Source organism: Mytilus californianus, unplaced genomic scaffold, assembly GCF_021869535.1.
Source record: "Mytilus californianus isolate M0D057914Y unplaced genomic scaffold, xbMytCali1.0.p SCAF_5, whole genome shotgun sequence".
NCBI classification, from domain to species: domain Eukaryota; kingdom Metazoa; phylum Mollusca; class Bivalvia; order Mytilida; family Mytilidae; genus Mytilus; species Mytilus californianus.
Genome location: NW_026262701.1, coordinates 21,090,340 through 21,109,368, shown reverse-complemented (window position 1 = coordinate 21,109,368; position 19,029 = coordinate 21,090,340). Strand labels below are relative to the sequence as shown.

General features: G+C 31.0%; 1 protein-coding gene and 1 non-coding gene across 2 annotated transcripts in view; one reads left to right on the top strand and one right to left on the bottom strand.

Moving 5' to 3' along the window:
• Positions 1-19,029, top strand: part of LOC127702674 (protein VAC14 homolog) — a 46,073-nt gene that overhangs the window by 3,887 nt on the left and 23,157 nt on the right. The window contains exons 2-13 of the mRNA XM_052206974.1: positions 131-281; positions 981-1,148; positions 1,830-1,892; positions 4,736-4,843; positions 7,752-7,861; positions 8,486-8,592; positions 10,927-11,059; positions 11,229-11,396; positions 13,014-13,140; positions 13,767-13,832; positions 16,654-17,000; positions 17,754-17,928. Of these exons, the coding sequence (XP_052062934.1) occupies positions 131-281; positions 981-1,148; positions 1,830-1,892; positions 4,736-4,843; positions 7,752-7,861; positions 8,486-8,592; positions 10,927-11,059; positions 11,229-11,396; positions 13,014-13,140; positions 13,767-13,832; positions 16,654-17,000; positions 17,754-17,928 (1,723 nt within the window). The remainder of the gene's footprint in view (positions 1-130; positions 282-980; positions 1,149-1,829; positions 1,893-4,735; positions 4,844-7,751; positions 7,862-8,485; positions 8,593-10,926; positions 11,060-11,228; positions 11,397-13,013; positions 13,141-13,766; positions 13,833-16,653; positions 17,001-17,753; positions 17,929-19,029) is intronic.
• Positions 15,091-15,211, bottom strand: LOC127703332 (U6atac minor spliceosomal RNA). Its single transcript, XR_007982930.1, has one exon. It is a non-coding gene; the product is annotated as a U6atac minor spliceosomal RNA (small nuclear RNA).

The following is a 19,029-nucleotide window of genomic DNA, read 5'->3' as shown; positions in this document are numbered from 1 at the left end:
TGAAGCAGCCATGTCTGGAAAATATTTTTTTTTTGTGCCCCATGTTTAAAAGCATAGATCATGTTAGTATTTTTATGTTATAACAAATTTGAATTTAAAAATTAATCTTAATTACTGAATTTACTTTCAGAATTGTAAAAGATTTGGTAACAAATAGCAAGAGATCACAGATAAAGAGAGTGCTGAAAATTCTTGGTGATGATTTTGCATTATCAAATAATCCTAACGCTAGGAATGGTGGCTTTATTGGATTAGCAGCTTCAGCAATAGCTCTTGGAAAAGTAAAGATTTATTTAACTTACAGGATTTAAGAAAGATATAACCAGAGTTGATTTTGATTACATGCATGGTTTTTTTTAAATGCATTATATTTGTAAACATCTTTTGTACTGAGCATACCTTTAAAGAATTATTTCTATTAAAAAAGGAAAAACTTGTCCCAATGATTTTGAAGTACTGTGAGCTTTGTATATTATATGAAGTATCTTTTATAAAATTCAGAATTTATCAATCACAAATGTATTTTAGTAGTGTGTTCAGAATTGTGACTGCATGTAAAGAACAGAAGTTAACATTTGGTGAAAAATAGCCTAATTTGAATGGTTTACTCTCAATCTGCCATTGATTTAATCAAATTTTAAGATAGACTGCACCAAGCCTCTGTAAGTGCTCTATCAAAAATAAGAAGATGAGGTAAGATTGTGAATGAGACAACTATCCACCAGAGACCAATCAAGGTAGATGTAAGAGCAAGTACATGGCACAGTATCACCTTCAACAATGAGCAAAACCCATTCCATATTGTAAGCTATAAAAGGTCATGTCTGACATGACAAAATGTCAAACATTTCAAATAAAAAAAAACAAATGCCTGATTCATGTACAAAACAATAAATGAAGAACAAATGTGATAGACAGCGACCACTGAATTACACGCTCCTGAATTAGGAAAGGCTAAACACATTTATTCTATTTTTCAGGAAGCCAACAATTATGTAGAAGACTTGATTCGTCCAGTTGTTCCATCATTTACTGATCAAGATAGCCGTGTCCGTTACTATGCCTGTGAAGCACTGTACAACATTTGCAAAGTCTGTAGAGGGTTTGTGCTGCCATACTTTAATGAAATCTTTGATGGAGTTAGCAAGGTTTGCATTGTAATATTTAATATTTATTACTGTTGAGAAACATGAGAAAGATCAAACTGTGTTTAGTTATGGCCTAATTTTGCTTGAAAAAAAAATTAAAAACTGAAAAAATTTCCAAAATAAAATTTGGTATGCTGTGCTTTAGGTTTGCTTAAAGACACAAAAAAAGTTTTAACAGAAAAAATAGTAAATTCTTGCACGACTTTACATAAAAAATGAACTGTTTTTTTAATAATATCATAAGAGATGCATACATGTGCATTCACTTTGTTCAGGTTAGGCAATGAAACTTTATAGATATACATAACAGGATCACACCCTAACTATGTAACACTACACTATCAAACCCTATAGATATATAACACTATATGATTCCACACTAACTACTGCTATCTCATGTTGAAAATTTGTATTGCTCATTGTTGCAAAACCAAGTTTGACTGAACTTGATTTTTCATTCATTAGAAGCAGCACTTGTCAAATTTAGAAAACAGTTACAGACTGTATTAGACTATATTGAAGAAAAAAATGCAAGAGAAATAACAAATTTTAAATTAAAAAAATGTAATAGAGACAAAAAGCATAGATAATTGTTGAAGATGCACATGATAGATGCAGTTCAAAAAGAAAGATAAATTTGTATTTAGATAAAAGTGTATAATATTTTAATTGCTATTTCAGTTAATAGCAGATACTGAAGTAAATGTAAAAAATGGTGCAGAAGTTCTGGACAGACTCATAAAGGTATGTGTAGTGACTAAATGTTCAGCCTGGGTTTTTTCTAAAGAAGATGACAGTTTGATCACACACACAGTAATATTTTTCTCCTGGTGTCTATACAATTTCTTGGAGTCAGGTGAAGTTGACCTTGAGAGATTATCTCATAAACAAAACCTCATAAACTGGACGATGATAAGATGAATACATCTCAAACATGGGAGCAACTTTTACTGCATCCATACAGTATAATTATAAGAGACAAATCTGATTGTTAATTGGAAAAGAAAGGATATGCGTTGGATGTACAACAGCTTTTGACATAAGCCTTTACTATATAGATGATGCACTGTCTTTAAATAACTAGGAAATAAAATTATCTACATCTTTTTTCATTCCAATGGGGTTGATATTTAGGGCACTACCGAAACAGCAGGGTCTGTTTCAACCTGGACACTCACATTTCAATGGACACTAAATGCTGTGTGAACAAACTTTTATAGCAAGCAAAATTATTTTAGTTTAAACTGTGTATAAATAATATATTATTTTTAACTTATTGCTGGTAAAAAGACTTTTACCTGCTCAGCTGCTCTGTAAATCTCGTATCATGTCTTTGAAATGCGAGCAGAACTTATCAAAGATGTTACAATGCCTGAGGAGAAGTCATCACCAAGTGTGAGGAGACAATATAAAGCTTACTTTCATCAAGCTTTAATCGGTCTAAAGAAAGGGGAAAAGACCAGAAAAAACACATTAAACAGTTTATCAAGGTTTCTGTGTATAGGTATTGTAAAATATCAGCCACCCGACACAATATGAACCTTTTTGCTCATTCACTGTGCTCCATTGCCAAAAAGTATCAAATTGTGGATCACTACTGATATTTTTACATTATTAATGTGTGTAGAAAACACCATAATCTATAATTAACCCAATGATCTATACTGAAGCCTACCTCCTGATGCAGGATTTTCTCACTGTGTTGAAGACCCTTGGTGGCCTTGGGCTGTTTTCTGCTCTTTGGTCAGGTTGTTGTCTCTTTGACACATTCCCCATTTCCATTCTCAATTTTATTACTTTAGATATCAGACTGACCTACTCCAGTTACATTAATAGTTTGGTCACCTTTATATTCATCCATTAGTGAAATCATCACTTAAAAAGTTTTTAAGGTAACTGTCACAAATTGTTGTTCCTTATTGAGTGATTGTTTCACAATTGATTGCTGACCTATTTCCCTATAGGCTTCAAATTCTTTTACTGGGTTTGACTCTTACAGAATTCATTTAATTTGGCTTTTGTGCAATGTAAGGTGTCACATGTATATATAGCAAGAGATGTTTGCCATTCTTTAACACCTGTCATTACACTCAGTTTTTTTATGGGCTCCCATATTGCCAAAATCCTTTGGTTTTTGTGTTTTCTATTTGTATTTATCAGATTTAGTCTGTCCAGGTACCAGTCTTTACATACTGTTATATACAACATTTCTTCAGCCAGGATGAAGCTTTCGAATAAATGCATTTACATGTTTTTAAAAGTGGAAAAGTTTGAAATAACTTTGCCTGATTTGAACATTTGTGATAAGGGCTATTCCATTAAAATATATGTGGGAGGGTAGGAAGGGAAGTTTAATTATTGAATGTGGGTCATGGATCTTTTTTCAGTATGCATCTATTACCATTATGCAAAATTATCTAAACAATAGTTCTTGGTTTTAGGGATATTTTGAAAGTCCCTTCCTACCCTCCTATATACATTTTAATGGAATAGCCCTAATTGAGATCATGTATTTAGAATGATTTATGGTTAAAGAAAAGTACAATCTTCGCTATAAAAGAATCAAGAAATAAAAATAATTTGTAAATATGATATTACAGTTTTCATTGGAATTGTACTATTTTTTATGCCCCCTCAAAACACAGATCAAGTTTAAATTTGGTGGCGTCACTTTAACTGTTCTAGAGTTATGCCACTTTACAAATAGAAAAATTGCTGAATTTTTCGTTTCCGTTCTTTAACTTTAGTTTGCCTCAACCAAATGTTATGAAACTTATGTACAATGCTTTTTACCACAAAATACAGATCAAGTTTGAATTTTGGTGGTGTCACTTTAACCCTTCTAGAGTTATGCCCCTTTACAAATGGAAAAATTGCTGAATTTTTTGTTTCATTCTCTAACTTAAGTTAGCCTAAACCAAATGTTATGAAACTGATACACAATGCTTATTACCACAAAATATAGATCAAGATGGAATTTTGGTGGTATCACTTTTACTATTCTAGAGTTATGCCCCTTTACAAATGGAAAAAATGCTGAATTTTTCGTTTCTGATCTCTAACTTTAGTTTGCCTCAACTAAATGTTATGAAACTTATATACAATGCTTATTACCACAAAACTCAGATCAAGTACATATTTGGGAAGAGTCACTTTTACCGTTCTTGGGTTATGTTCTTTTATAATGTTATATGCTAGCGGGGGCATCATCTGTGTCCCATGGACACATTCCCCATTTATTTGTAATGGAATCAATCCCCCCCAAAAAAAAAGTTTGCCTCAACCAAATGTTATGAAACTTATACACAATACTTATTACCACAAAACTCAGATCAAGTACAAATTTGGGTAGCGTCACTTTTAACGTTCTTCAGTTTTGTCCCTTTATAACTTTATATGATATGCAAGCGGGGCCATCATCTGTGTCCCATGGACACATTCCCCATTTATTCCAAATAATTATTTAGAATTGCAGTTATCATTATAATGTCTAGGGAAGATATTTAGTTTGGCATTAAATGTATATAAAAGGTATTTAATTTATTATCAAGAAACAAATTGTAATATTTGATTTTATATTTGAATAGGACATAGTTACAGAAAGTTCTTCATTTGATCTAAAAGCTTTCATTCCACTCCTTAGAGAGAGGGTTTATGCCAGGGATCCTTATGCTAGACAGTTCATTGTATCATGGGTAAGTCAAAGTATTGACATATTTATATTGGAAAAAAGGTTATTTCTTTACCACAAATTACTTAAAACTTTACTGAATTCTTTCATAGATGCAAAGATTTGGTTTGGAAGTTTGGCTGTACCTGTAGAAAACTTATTTCAAAAGGGATAGCACATTTTAATTTTTATGGAGATGTTGTTTACCGAGCATGGAAATTCATGGTTCTACAAATTGTCGATACCTGTATTTTGGCATTGCACAAAAATGACTTTTTTTCTCTTACTGTTAATGACGCATTTATATCAAATCGATTTGATGTTAGATGTGTACTGATTAATATTTTAGGTTTAGATACATGTTTTTTATATCCGGTAGTTGTTATTGGCTTTGAACTAGCTGTCAGTAACTGTGAGTACTCTCAGATCTGTACTTAATGTCTTTTTTATTGTGGGGAAGTATAAATTCCCTACCATGTCAGGTCTGTGTTTTTGTGCTTTTCAACTTATTTTTATAGTTTGTTCATTTGTTTTGCTGTTACACCACTGTCCCATGTTAGGGGGAGGGTTGGGCGCTCGCAAACATGTTTAACCCTGCCAAATTCTGTATGTGCCTGTCCCAAGTCAGGAGCTTGTAATTCAGTGGTTGTATGTTGCATTTTTTTTTCGTTCATTATTTTTTGTACATAAATCAGGCCGTTAGTTTTCTCGTCTGAATAGTTTTAAATTTGTCATGTTTTGCTCATTGTTGAAGGGTGTACAGTGATAGTTGTTAACTTCTATGTCATTTGGTCTCTGGTGGAGAGTTGTCTTATTTGCAATCATACCACATCTTCTTATTTTTATATGTATATTAAATTTCTGACTCACAAATAGTACAAAATAAAGTGTCCCAGGCTAGGAGCTCCTCTTTCTACAGTCTGATGGCTTATCCTGTTAGAATCTTATGATTCTGAAGTACCATACATGACATACACACCACCTGATTGAAATAGGAGGATTTTTATTTGAAGTTTGAATTATGTCCATCTCTGACATAAAACACCAACGAAATATACAGAGTCAATCACCAATAATCTCCATCATTCATTGTGAAAATTACCACTATGACTTAAACAAAAACACTTTGAGTGGCCTTTAGTCTTAGTGCTGTAATCAATAGATTTGACTGTAATTTTATGAGTTCTATGTTATATCTTCTTCAAAGTTCATAATTTATAATGTTTTTACTATACCGAAGGCCAATACAAAGGCAACCCTACACATATTTTCTATTCAATAAGAATTCAAACCGACAGATATTCTTTGAAGTTGGCCAACTGTCCTATTAAGATTTTCAAGACTACCTAGGATATGCATACAGAACATTTCCTGCAATCTTCCCATATTTTTTATTTTCAGGTTTAACTGTTAAGAATTTCCACGTTTTTGATAAATATATTGAAATTCACACTGTGAATGGCAAATTTCCATCAGATTTACATTTTTCTTTGCAATCAGTCTAGTCTAATAACATTTTGGATGAACATTTGTGAGTTCTGAATTTGACTGATATGTGACTAGTTGCATGTTTTTGAACTGAAATGAGAAGATCAAAAACATAACCATGACAACTTTAAAGTAACATGTAAGTAATGTTTGAGGAATTCAGTGAGAGAATATTTTTATAATGTTACTTAAAAGGGACCTAAGCAGGCTTGGAATATAATGTTCAGTGCTCCAGCTAGAAATTGAAAGGGGCAGGGTGCCAGTGGAGGGCAGGGCACTTTTTATGATAGGAAAAGGCACTGCTTATTTTTTTTGTCTACGTTTCTGTGTGTATCACGAGTTCACATTGTTTTTTTACTGTATATGTTGACAATAAAGATAATAAGTTGTTGTTTTGATTATTTATTCTATAAAATTTGCATTAGAAAAGTCATTCATACTATATGTTCATAATACATGGCAATACACATTCATACATCACATCACTATTAACCAAAAGAGTCAAAATAACTATAACTATAACCCCCCTTCCAAAAAACAGCATAAACTAAACATCTCATATTTTAGAGTTGTCTCATTTAAAATTTTTAGCTAGAGTTTGGCCCACTCAACTGTTTTCATTGTTCCTGTCAATGAATTATTTAGTATAAATAAATAAACATTGTTGGATTTCTTAAGGCACTCAGTATGTAAATACTTTTTTAGCTCACCACGCTGAAAGGCCAAGTGAGCTTTTTCTCATCACTTAGCGTCTGTTGTCCGTCATCATCTGTTAACTTTTACAAAAATATTCTCCTCTGAAACTACTGGGCCAAATTCAACCAAACTTGGACACAATCATCATTGGAGTATCTAGTTTTAAAAATGTCAGATGACCCCGCCTCCCAACCAAGGTGGAAGACATGGCTAAAAATAGAACATTTGTCTATTATCTTGAAAGCTGAAATAGATTGATAGAAACTTTAAATAGCACAAATGATCAGCAAGATAAGATCTACAAATAAGCCATAATGGCTGAAATCTTCAGTCGACTTGTTATTGCCCTTTCATGATAATTTTTAACTCTTTTTTTTTGCATTTTTATCCTATTATCTTAAAAACTATAATAGATGAATAGAAACTTTAAAGAGGAAAAATTATCAGCAGAATAAGATCTACAAATATATCAACATGACTGAAATTGTCAGTTAACTCTTAATAGAGTTATTCCCCTTTAATGATGATTTTTTACAAAAAAATAGCCATTTTTAAAGATACAGGTGAGCGACACAGGCTCTTTAGCCTCATGTTTATTTCCCTGTTGATAATCATCCATTATTAGTACTTATAATACATTGTGAGACAATTTCTGGTTATTACATATATATATAATTTGGTAAAAATTTCGTTTGTGCAAGATATTAATACTTGGTAGTTACCTGATACAATGAATTTATTATGCACAGGTAGCTGTGTTAGATGCTGTACCAGACATCAACATGCTGGTTTTATTACCAGAAATTCTGGATGGATTGTTCAAGATACTTGGAGATCAGAAACCAGAAATAAGAAAAATGTAAGTATTATTTACAAAAGTACCAAGATCAACTGAAAAAAAGTTTAATTTTTTTTTTTTAGTTCAATATTTAATTATATAAGTTTTAATAAGAACTATATTTCCAGAATTATTTTAAGTCCAAAATTCATTGTTCATGTTGCTATACATAAACTATGATAATTTCTCAGCTAGATAGCTAAATGGAATAGAAGAGCAAAAACTTTAATATAAAAATAGAATCAACACAGTAATAGTCCTCCTTTATTAGATATTTGTTGGGAATTATAACATCCATGGAGTTTTCAGTTTGCAGGTATGGTCACTGTTACACCTGCTATAAAAGTCCTTAGTTTTCTGAGAATTGTCTTGGAAATATGACAGCCATGATGATATATAAGACAACATTGAACTCTGTTGAACATAACACTGGAGGAAACTGTAGAGTGGAAACTGTTGAACATAAAACTTGAAGAAACTTTTTAAACACATTTTCATTTTCAGGACAGAGTTGAAGTATTGCACATTTTGCTACCTTGACATTTTGTCTGATTGTTCTTATGACTATACATGCATAGTATATGGTTAATCCAAATGTAACAGTTAGTCTGTACATAAACAATTGTAGTTTTGTATTATTTTCAGGTGTGAGAATGTATTAAAAGATTTCCTGAACAGTATAGATACAAACCCAGCAGATGTCAAGTTTGAAGGAATGTCAAATATACTGATATTGAACTGTCATAGTGATGGTAATACTCATTAACATAAGTTTTGTTTACACTTCACCTCTGTGTCTCCTAATTACTGTAAATTCAGAAATTATTGTGTGAATTTATTATTGCGGTTTATGGAGAATTGACAAAAAATGTAAAATTAATTATTGTGATTTCAGGAAAATCTGCATACAGATATATGTATCAGATATTAGTATGCGAGTTTTTATTGTTGTGATACTCAATCAGTTGCATTATTTGCATTAAAATAAAGGCCTCTCAATAATTTCTGAATTTTCAGTATATACAGGTTTTGAAACATACATAACTATCTTTTATGGGACTATTGTTTCATGCTATTTTTTAGGTCATATATATTTGGTGTGTGGAATGATTGTAAGGTGTACATGTCCAGCTGGCAGGTTTTATCTGACCTTGACTTCATTTAAATGGTTCATTGGTCAAAGTTAAGATTTCATGGTTGGGACTGTTTCTCTGATACTATATGCAATATATATGTAATCTGTACTTGGTGTATGGAATGATCCTAAGCTGATTCTGGTTCATTGGTTAATGTTTAGTTTTTGTGGATGGGTCCTTTTCTCAGATGCTATAAGCAATAGATAAGCTATTGAATGATTGTTAGGTGTGAATATCTGTCTGGCAGGGTTTATTTGACTGTGATCTCATTTTCATTGATAATATTAAGTTTATGTGATACTTATAGTAAAACCTTTATCTTAAAAACATTCAACATAAATTCAATCATGATCAGTGATGCAGGCGAAACATTTCAGCCTTCACACTCTTGAAATTCATATCAGGTAAATATTTTTTATTTGATCCTGGTTTTAGGTTTTAATAACATCTTATGTAAATCATTTTCACTCATTCACTCAACTGTTACTAACACTATATGATACATGTAGATTTTGATAATTCAGTTTGTCAAAATAAAATAATGATATATTTTTCAAATGCACGAGTAATAAAAATCATATATCTGACCTGAATATTAAGGTTGCTTTATAAAAGTTAAAATGGTCTCTTACATTCTTCTGTACATTGTATATATATATGGTAGCCAGGTTATGACTTATAAAAGAGAGTTTTGATAGGGTCCCCTATTCTCTATTGTCCTTATATAATAATATATGTAACATAAATTTGGTTTGTCATCATTAATTTTTAACCATTTTACTGTACATGAAATATTATAGGCCATTTTTTTCTACATTCTTCATTTTTCTTGAATCATTAATTTTCTGTAATTGATTTATAATTTTAAGACCACAACATTTTTGGACTAAGCTTACCCTTGTTTTAATGGATTTTTGTCTCGCCTGAGAGGAAAGTTGCAGTATGAGAGACATAGGTATTACTATGCGGTAGTTAAGTTTTCATGGTTGGAACTGTTTACATACAACATTGTATGTAGGTAACTTATGTTCCGTTTGTCATATGCCCATTGTCCTTGACCTCATTTTCATGGTTCAGTGACTGCTTGAAATAAATTTACAGTTTTTTTGTCATGTGAAATTCTCACTTATTATGAGTAATAGGATAATTATATTGGTATATTGGTTCCTTGCAACATCTACATGTCCGTCAGACAGGGTTAACCTGATCTTGACCTCAATTCATTAATCAGTGATCAAGGTTAAAGTTACGTGATTATGTCCGTTTCTCAGATACTACAAGCAGCAGGTCAACTATATGTGGTGTATGGAATGATTGTCAGGGGTACATGTCAGACTTGCAGGTTTCATCTGACCTTTACCTCATTTTCATGGTTTATTGGTCATTGTTAATTTTTTGTGTTTTGGTCTGCTTTTCAAGTACTATAAGCAATATGTCAACTATATTTAGTTTATGGAATGATTGTAAGGTGTACATGTCTGTCTAGCTGTTGTCATCTGACCTTGGCCTCATTTTCATGGTCCATTGGTCAGCGTTAAGTTTTTGTGTTTTGGTCTGTTTTTCAAATACTAATAGCAATAGGTCGACTATAATTGGTGTATGGAATGATTGTAAGGTGTACATGTCTTTCTAGCCAGTATCATCTGACCTTGACCTCATTTCCATGGTTCATTGGTTAACATTAAGTTTTTGTGTTTTGGACTGTTTTTCAATTACCGTAAGCAATGGGTCAACTATATTTGGTGTATGGAATAATTGTAAGATGAACATGTCTGTGTGACAGTTTTTATCTGACCTTGACCTCATTGTCTTGGATCTTTAAAAATGTTAAGTTTATGTGATACTTGTAGTAAAACCTTTATCTTTAAGACTTTCAACATAAAATCAATGGTCAGTAAAACAGACGAGACATTTCAGTGTGTGCACTCTTGTTATTTTTTTTGTTTTCAGATGAGATTATCCAGTGTACAGCAATGACCTGGCTGACAGTATTTATATCTAAAGCTGGTAGGACCATGCTCCTAAATGCTCCAGGCATTATCAAGACTGTTCTGCCTTGTCTCACCAACAACTCGCATAAAGTGTATCCTTAAGGTTATTATTCAATTTTAAAATTGTCAGAAAAATATTTTCTTTAAAGATTTAGTTTCAAAAAGTTCTCCATTTAGGGAAATTGTGTGACCAATCATGACCAGCTAAAACTTTTAATTGAAAGATTGATACGAAGAATTTAATACCTTAACTTCTATAAGTGTTTTAGATGCTGCTAGGAAACTTAATTCAGAAATGAAGACCCTAATATGTGAGCAGGATGATTTGCCCACACCATTGCTTGGAAGTCCAATGGATGGTGAAATTAAAATAAAAGACCAAACAGACACTGATAAAGAGGAGATAACTCCTGATAAAACTGGTGGAAGGTTTGTTAAAGATTCATTTTCTTATAATTGTGGCCTGTTATCTATTTCTTCCATAAAGAGATATTTCTCTTATCAAACTGCACAGAGTGTGTTATGAAAAAGTGATATGAAAAATGCATTAATTTGATTGGCTTATCCAGCATCATGAGATGATATAACAACATTTCCATTGGCTAGATAATATACTAAACGTTCACACATTTCACCTGGAAATCTTGTTGACAAATTTTTCTACATTCTGAAACTTACAAATAGTTTTAAAATGTCTAATGTTAAAGTTTGACGCCAGAACAGGACATATGATGTCATGCTGGTATGTGCAAAAGACTAGATCAGCGATTCATAGAATTTTTAATTTAACGCAGTGAGAGTTTGACCATAAGAGAAATAGGTTTAACAACTCGTGAGAATTTAATATCACTTGATATCAACTCTCGTTATTTAATTTGAATAGTAATGATAAACTAGCTGAAAGCTTATTTATTATTATATTGAAATTAAATAACTCGAGTTGATATCAAGCAATATCCAATTCTTACTCGTTATAAAACCTATAATTATTTTAAATAAGAAGTTTGATTGAATATTAAACAAAAGTTTAAAAACATTTTTTAGAATCTAAATTGGTAGATCTAAAAATATTTCAGTTGTATCAATTGTTACTGTATAACAAGGTGCAAGAAATAACATATTAATTAATCTTAATATCAAAATTTTATCCAAGAAAGTTTATGGAATGGTTAATTAGGCTGAGTATAGATGCGGATCCAAGATTTTGAAAAGGGGGGCCCAACTAGACAACTTTTGGAGTGAAACAGGTAAAAAGTCAGAATTAACCATAAATCCATAAAATAGCTCCATAAAGATGGACCTGGGCCCTCATGTTGAATTTGAAATAAATTGGAATAAAAAAAATATATAAATCCTGAGAGAAACAAATGTTTCGCATCTTTGTCAATCTGATAAATACCAAAACTCTCACTCTACTAAATTACTATGTGTGTTGTGCCATGGGAGAACTGAAAACACCCATGGTGCAACATCCAAAATAATAAAGCAGAGTGAGAGATTTGATTTATTCAGATTGCATCATTGTAACCATGAAATGGACCGTCTTCAGGTAGAAATTATTCATCATGTTGCATTTAATACCATTTATCCAGGAATCAGCCAACTTTTGTGCAAATAAAGGGTATACTAATGAATATTTTTCTTTATTTGTAATTATACGATTAATTCTTGAGCTAAGGACAATGTTAATATTACTATTTACATAATTGTTCATTTTTGAATCTCCTCTGCAGTCTACGTTTCACCTTGTTGATATCTTTTAAAATCAAAACATTAATTTGAAATTAAAAAACTAAACATAAAAGTGCCTGGGTTAAATTCCAGGATAAAACCATTATATGTTCATTCTTGGAAAATAAGATTCATATGTACTCACTACGAACCTTGCTTTTTGCCCTGTTTCTAAAAGCTTGTGCAAATAAATTTTATATTTCCAGACAATGTTCTTATATTGTATACATAAAAATTGCAGTATCACCATTTTCAAAGTTTTTTGCTTTTAGTCATGCATCTCAGCGTTTATGTTATGTTATTTCTTTATTTCAGAGTGATACAGTTAGATGTAAAGAATGTTATCAGTGTTTTATGTCACATGTTAGAAAATGGACATTTCCAGTCTAAAATAGCTGTTCTTGATTGGATTAATCATTTACTACAAAAAGTTCCAAATAAAGTAAGCTTTTCAAGTATTACTGTAAGTTCAGAAATTATTGTGAGGGTTTTATTAATGCAAATAATGTGACTGGGTGAGTATGGCAATAATAAGAACTCGCATTCTGATATATGTATACAGATTTTTCTGAAATCGCAATAATTCATCTCACATTTTTGTCCATTCTTAAAAAATCTAAATAATTTCTTCATTTGCAGTGCTGTAAATTCAGTAATTATTTTGAGGTTTTTATTAAAGCCAATAATGCGACTAGGTGAGTATCGCAATACATTGTAATAAGAACTCGCATTCTGATATCTGTTACATATATCTGTATGCGGATTTTTTTCTGAAATCGCAATAAAAAATATCACACTTTTGTCAATTCTTAAAAAATCACAATATAAAATTAACACAATAATTTCTGAATTTACTGTATCTGAAATTTATATTACCAGTACAATAGCATTACAACATTCAATTCTTTCAATTAGTAGTACAAATGTATATAACTATTCTTAGAGTAAGCTTATGGTCATACCATAACGGTTTGTATTCCAATAACTCCTACATATTTTCTTGCAAGGTTTATAGCAGTTGTTTGAACAGTAAGTTTCAGATAATTCATTCTGTTTACATAATTTCAGACATTCCTGAATATGGATGTTTTATTCCCTGCCCTGCTTAGATGTTTGACAGATGAATCTGAGGAGGTAATTTTAACATTTAGAATCATTTTCACAAATGTTTTATATAATCGCACCTGCAAAGCTATGAATTGTCATAAAACAAAATCAACAAACAACAAGGTAGCTGATTTATTCTGCATGACTGATTTTATTTCTATAGTAATATAGAATTCAAACAGTTTGATCATTCATTAGATGAATACAGGTTATTGTCAACTTTGCCCTCAAATTTCTTTTAGTTATGGCATAATGGAAATTATTGTGAAAGACTGTATTATATCAAAAATATATATTATTTTGAGACCTTGAGTAGGAACAAATACAAAGGCATCAAAGACAACCTGCATTTTGATTACAAATAGATGTATTTACACCTGTATGCAAATTTGTCCGCCATTACGTAAAATCACACAGGTTTCCGTAAACTTTGACATCATAATTCAAAACATTTGACGTCACAATTAAAAAGTTATTGTTGCCTGACGTCAAAAGGTGATTCGGAGTAGATCTAAGGTCATTCGGAGGCAAAATATAGCTAAATACCAAAAGTGTAAATACGTTTATTGATACATGTATAAAAAACTTAAAGCAGATCACATAATTTCCTACAATTTGACAACAGAACAAAAGGGTTGATTAATTTACATCTGTTAATGCTACAAATTAAACTATAGAAAAATAAAAATTAAAAAGCAAATATGGTGGATTCTTTATTATTCGTGGGATACCAATTTCGTTGATTTTGTGGGTAAAGGTGAATTCAAATGTTCAAAGGAGTACAAAATTTTTACAAGCTTGTATGCAAACTTTTGCAAAACCAAGAAATCAAATATCCAAAAAAATACAATCTTTCGTATATCCACAAAATTGGTACCAACCAAAATATAATTTTTCTCAATCCACACAAATTGGTACCACAAAAAAAATAAATGAATCCACAATATAGTGAATCTATTTAACATATATTACTAAAGTTTTATAAAATAACAATGTATAAATAACACTTAGATAAGCACTGCAGTTTAAGAAATTGTATGTTAATGTTTATATCATTCTGCTTAGAATTCACCAAATCTATATTGTGGGTTTGCGACTTAGCAAAAGATATTAAGTTTGACCTGGAGTCAACAATTAGTCGTAATGTTTTGGCTTAACGTTATTTAGATAAACTCAACTTTAAATGTAAAATCCTTAAACATCTTGTTCATTTAGTTTGACTGTTAATTTTTTAACATGCCTTATTACCTATTTAGTATACCAAATTTTGAATGGCACAGTTACAGAAAAAATAAGGTTGTCTCCTAAGTAGGGAGACAAGCGCCTTACATGTATTGTATAGACCACAAGGGTCTCTTCCGTCCTTATCTAGGGGAGTGCTAACCTTCTCTCCTTTCTTACAACACATTTTATTGGTGAAGTGAACTCTTTATGTACTGACACTTTTGAATGGATTTTACAATTGTTGGTTTCATAAAAAAGAAACAGCTGCAAACTTTGGTCTTAATGTAATTAAGTTATGCATTGATTGCAATGATATATGTATTTACAGTTAAGTTTTGATTTGGGAATTGAAAATAATATTTATAATCATGCAAACAACATTTTACATTGAATTTTTAAAATGAGCAAAATCAAGGGAGGTAACTAAAATTCTCCTATGTCTTGTGAATACATTTTTTGTTAAAATTGTATGTTTTCAGTTTTTGTTAAGCTATAAAATATAAAAGAAAAGGTTTTCTTTTGAACCCCTCTTATTGATGGAATAAGCATAGGCATATATGAAGGAGGGATTCAAAAGGAAGTCTTGCCCAATAAGATAAAGCAAAAATCACTGATACAGTTTATATAATATTATAACAAATTATGCACCAATTTGAAAATCATTGTATTTTTTTTAACATTTTGAAAGTTATTATTATTATTATTATTATTATTATTATTATTATTATACCCCTGCAAATACCCCTGGATCCAAAGTTTTGGGGGTATGAAGAAATCCCTGTCTGTCTGGCCATTCTTGTAAGCACTCCTCCTTATGGGCTGAATGTATCGATGATTCTCTACACAGCTGTAGAATGCAACCTGAGGATGTGCATTATGGAATATAATTTCGATCCTGCGCGTAAAAGGGGAGGTAATTCAACTTTCTAATTACTTCAATATTGTCATATGTGGTAATATTCTCTCCTAATGTTAGGATAAGTCATATTCTTCATTTTGGATTATAAGATATTTCTATTTGCAGAATAACTTATGAAAATATAAGAGATTATGATTTTACAATGTAATGAATTTTGATAGTATGGGATGTATTGTCTAAACAACTTTCAAGATCTTATAGTTGTATAAACTATATTTAGTTTATTTTTTATTGGGATTTGATAGAGACGCATGCTTTTTATCTTCCTTCCCTAAAAAATGAAGGCATTCTCTTTGATAGAAACATTTATTGTTTTGTTTTAAAGTTATATAAATTGACCTTCACGAGCACATGTGTTCATTGCCTGTTTTTGGTTAGGTACCTAAAATCTCTAAAGTTTTCTGGACTTTGGTTTTTCTTCTCGTCGTTTTTTTTCTTTGTCTTGATTTCGTCTTTTTAATTTGACTTTTTTAAAGTACACACAACCATTTACTTGACCTGATAGCTGGTACTATTTTGTTACTTACAAGAGATTTATACAAAATGTTTTTTATTGCCCACAAGGTATCTTCTCCCCCTATTGTACTTTGATAAAAAGAATTGTCATAGAATTTAATGGAAATAAAATAGAAAAAAATACTCTTATGTTCAGTGATTTATTTATTACAGTAATGAAGAAATAAGAATATGAATTTCTTACTTTAGGTTGTATTATTAGATTTAGAAGCATTAGCTGAGATTTCCTCAAATCCTGCAGGTCAAATAACACAAGACCTACAGATGGCAGTAGAGAAACCACCAAGGGAGTTAACCCCTGATAGGAAAGATAAGAAGGACAAAGAGGGTAAAAAACGTCCTTCTGATCCAAGACAATCTGCTGTTAGAAAAGGAGATAATTTATCTAAATTGCCAAAAGCAAAATTAACTGTTGAATATGAATCTAAACATGGACTAAATGCGTATTTTACGAAGTTCATGGTCAGTCTGTTGGACATGTTTAAAGTAGATCAACAGTCTACAGAACCAAAGGAAAGAGAATATTTTATCATCCGGTTAGTACACACATCACAAACACTTTCTTAGCTTTTAATGCCAACCATACAGTTAAAATCCATCACTTCAAGTACTTAATCATATGTTTGTTTTACATTCCATAAAAATTTAACTGGTTACAGAATTTTTATTCTTTTTTCATTTTGATTTAGTGCTATGAAATTTGTCTATCTTAAGTGCAAAATTTAGGTTTTCAGATGATATCTCTTGAACCTTATGCCAACCTTCACTTATCTTTTCTAGAAATACCCCTATTGGTTTTTTGGTCAGTAGGAAGGTTAAAGGTTAAGGACACATTGACTATAAATAGAGTGTTTAAGTAAATGTTTGTGTCTGTACTCTGGACAATATATCCAGCTCTAGATCAACTGTCACCAATATTTGGTGAAGAATACACCTTGGGGCAAAAAAGTCCTTATCAAATTGAGTTCACTTAGTCATAGGTCAAGTTTTCAGCAGAAACTAACAGGTTGAAATTTAGACATTTGTATTTTGTTTTTCATCATTTGACATACTAGCAAATTGTTAGCAGAATTGCAGTTGCCATAAGCAACCCCCTCCCCCACCCCCCAAAAAAATCAAAACAAAATCCAGTACCTTACAGAAAAATCTTTCTACTGCAAATTAAAATATGGTTGTAGCTTGGCTAATGTTCCCATGGTGCTTCTGTTGTTTTTTTTAGGTCTTTTACTTTGGACCAGTATACTGCTATAAATTTACATATTATGTTCCTTTTTATTTCTATTTTTTAGACAATTGTCCCATTTACTGAATGCAGAAGATATTTTCCAGTCATTTTCTAAAATCCTTGTTATAGAGGAAGATTTAGACTTTGCCAAGAAGATGGTCCAAACACTAAACACAATACTATTAACCTCAACTGAATTATTTGGTTTGAGAAGCCAACTGAAAACTTTAAATTCTCAGGTAAATGTTTTTCAAATTTTTCTTGTGAGGCTTTATTCTACTATCTGCAAATGTTTATGAACAAACTTGCATGTGTCTCAACACTGTGAATGTATGTCAAAAAAGACTTTTTCTTCCAACTTTTGCAATTATTCACAACCAAACTTTAATTGTAAGAGGAGATATGGTGTAAATTTCATTGAATCATCAACCCAGCTTCACAATTTAACCTAAAAAGACATTAAATGCATTTCTTTATGGACAAATACGGTATGGTATATTCATTCATTGTCTTAGAATGTAAAATTTTATTGGTACAAGGCTTTGAACCAGAGACAGACCTCTGAAGCTTGCAAACCATTTCTATTCCAAGTACTGATATAATTTATGTCTTAGAGTAAGACAAAACTGTAAGGCAACATAATTTCGTGGATACATTATTTTGGCATTTAGTCGATATTCACAGTTTTTCACTTTGTGGATGTAGTGATATAAGAGATTATCGCTATTTTATGCTTTTTTCCTTTGATCTTTTTTTGGTGATAATTTTTCATATCATGCTACTCGCTTGAGATGGAAATTATCGTCAGAAACTAAGGGTGCACGTGACGTTGTTAATGTAAACATGATCGACCTAATAGGCAAAATAGTTTGGCATATTTGTGATCTTTGATATTATATACTGGGTACATTAAAGTCATGAATAATATTTGATTGGCAGTATATGGTCATATTCAGAGCAATGGTATATTGTGTTAGAAATATTTTATTTTTAACAAGAAGCAGACACCAAACAAGAAAATTTCAACTTTTAACATAATAAGTAAAATTCAAAAGTAAAACATTGTGAACGTCACAAACAAGGCATTATCAGATCAGTAACTTTTTATTAAATATGTATACAGGCAAATACACTTTGGCTGTGCAAATGGATTGTTTGCAGAAATCAAAAGTTAAAAAGGAGCAGAATAAGAACATGTTAAAATTCATGACATTTATTATACATTTGTAAAACCTTATTTTAGAAAATGTATCTATATACATAGTATTTTTTTTATATTTTACTTGTGAACATAATATGCAATATGTTGTAGGTATCTTCATCTGACATTGATTATATTT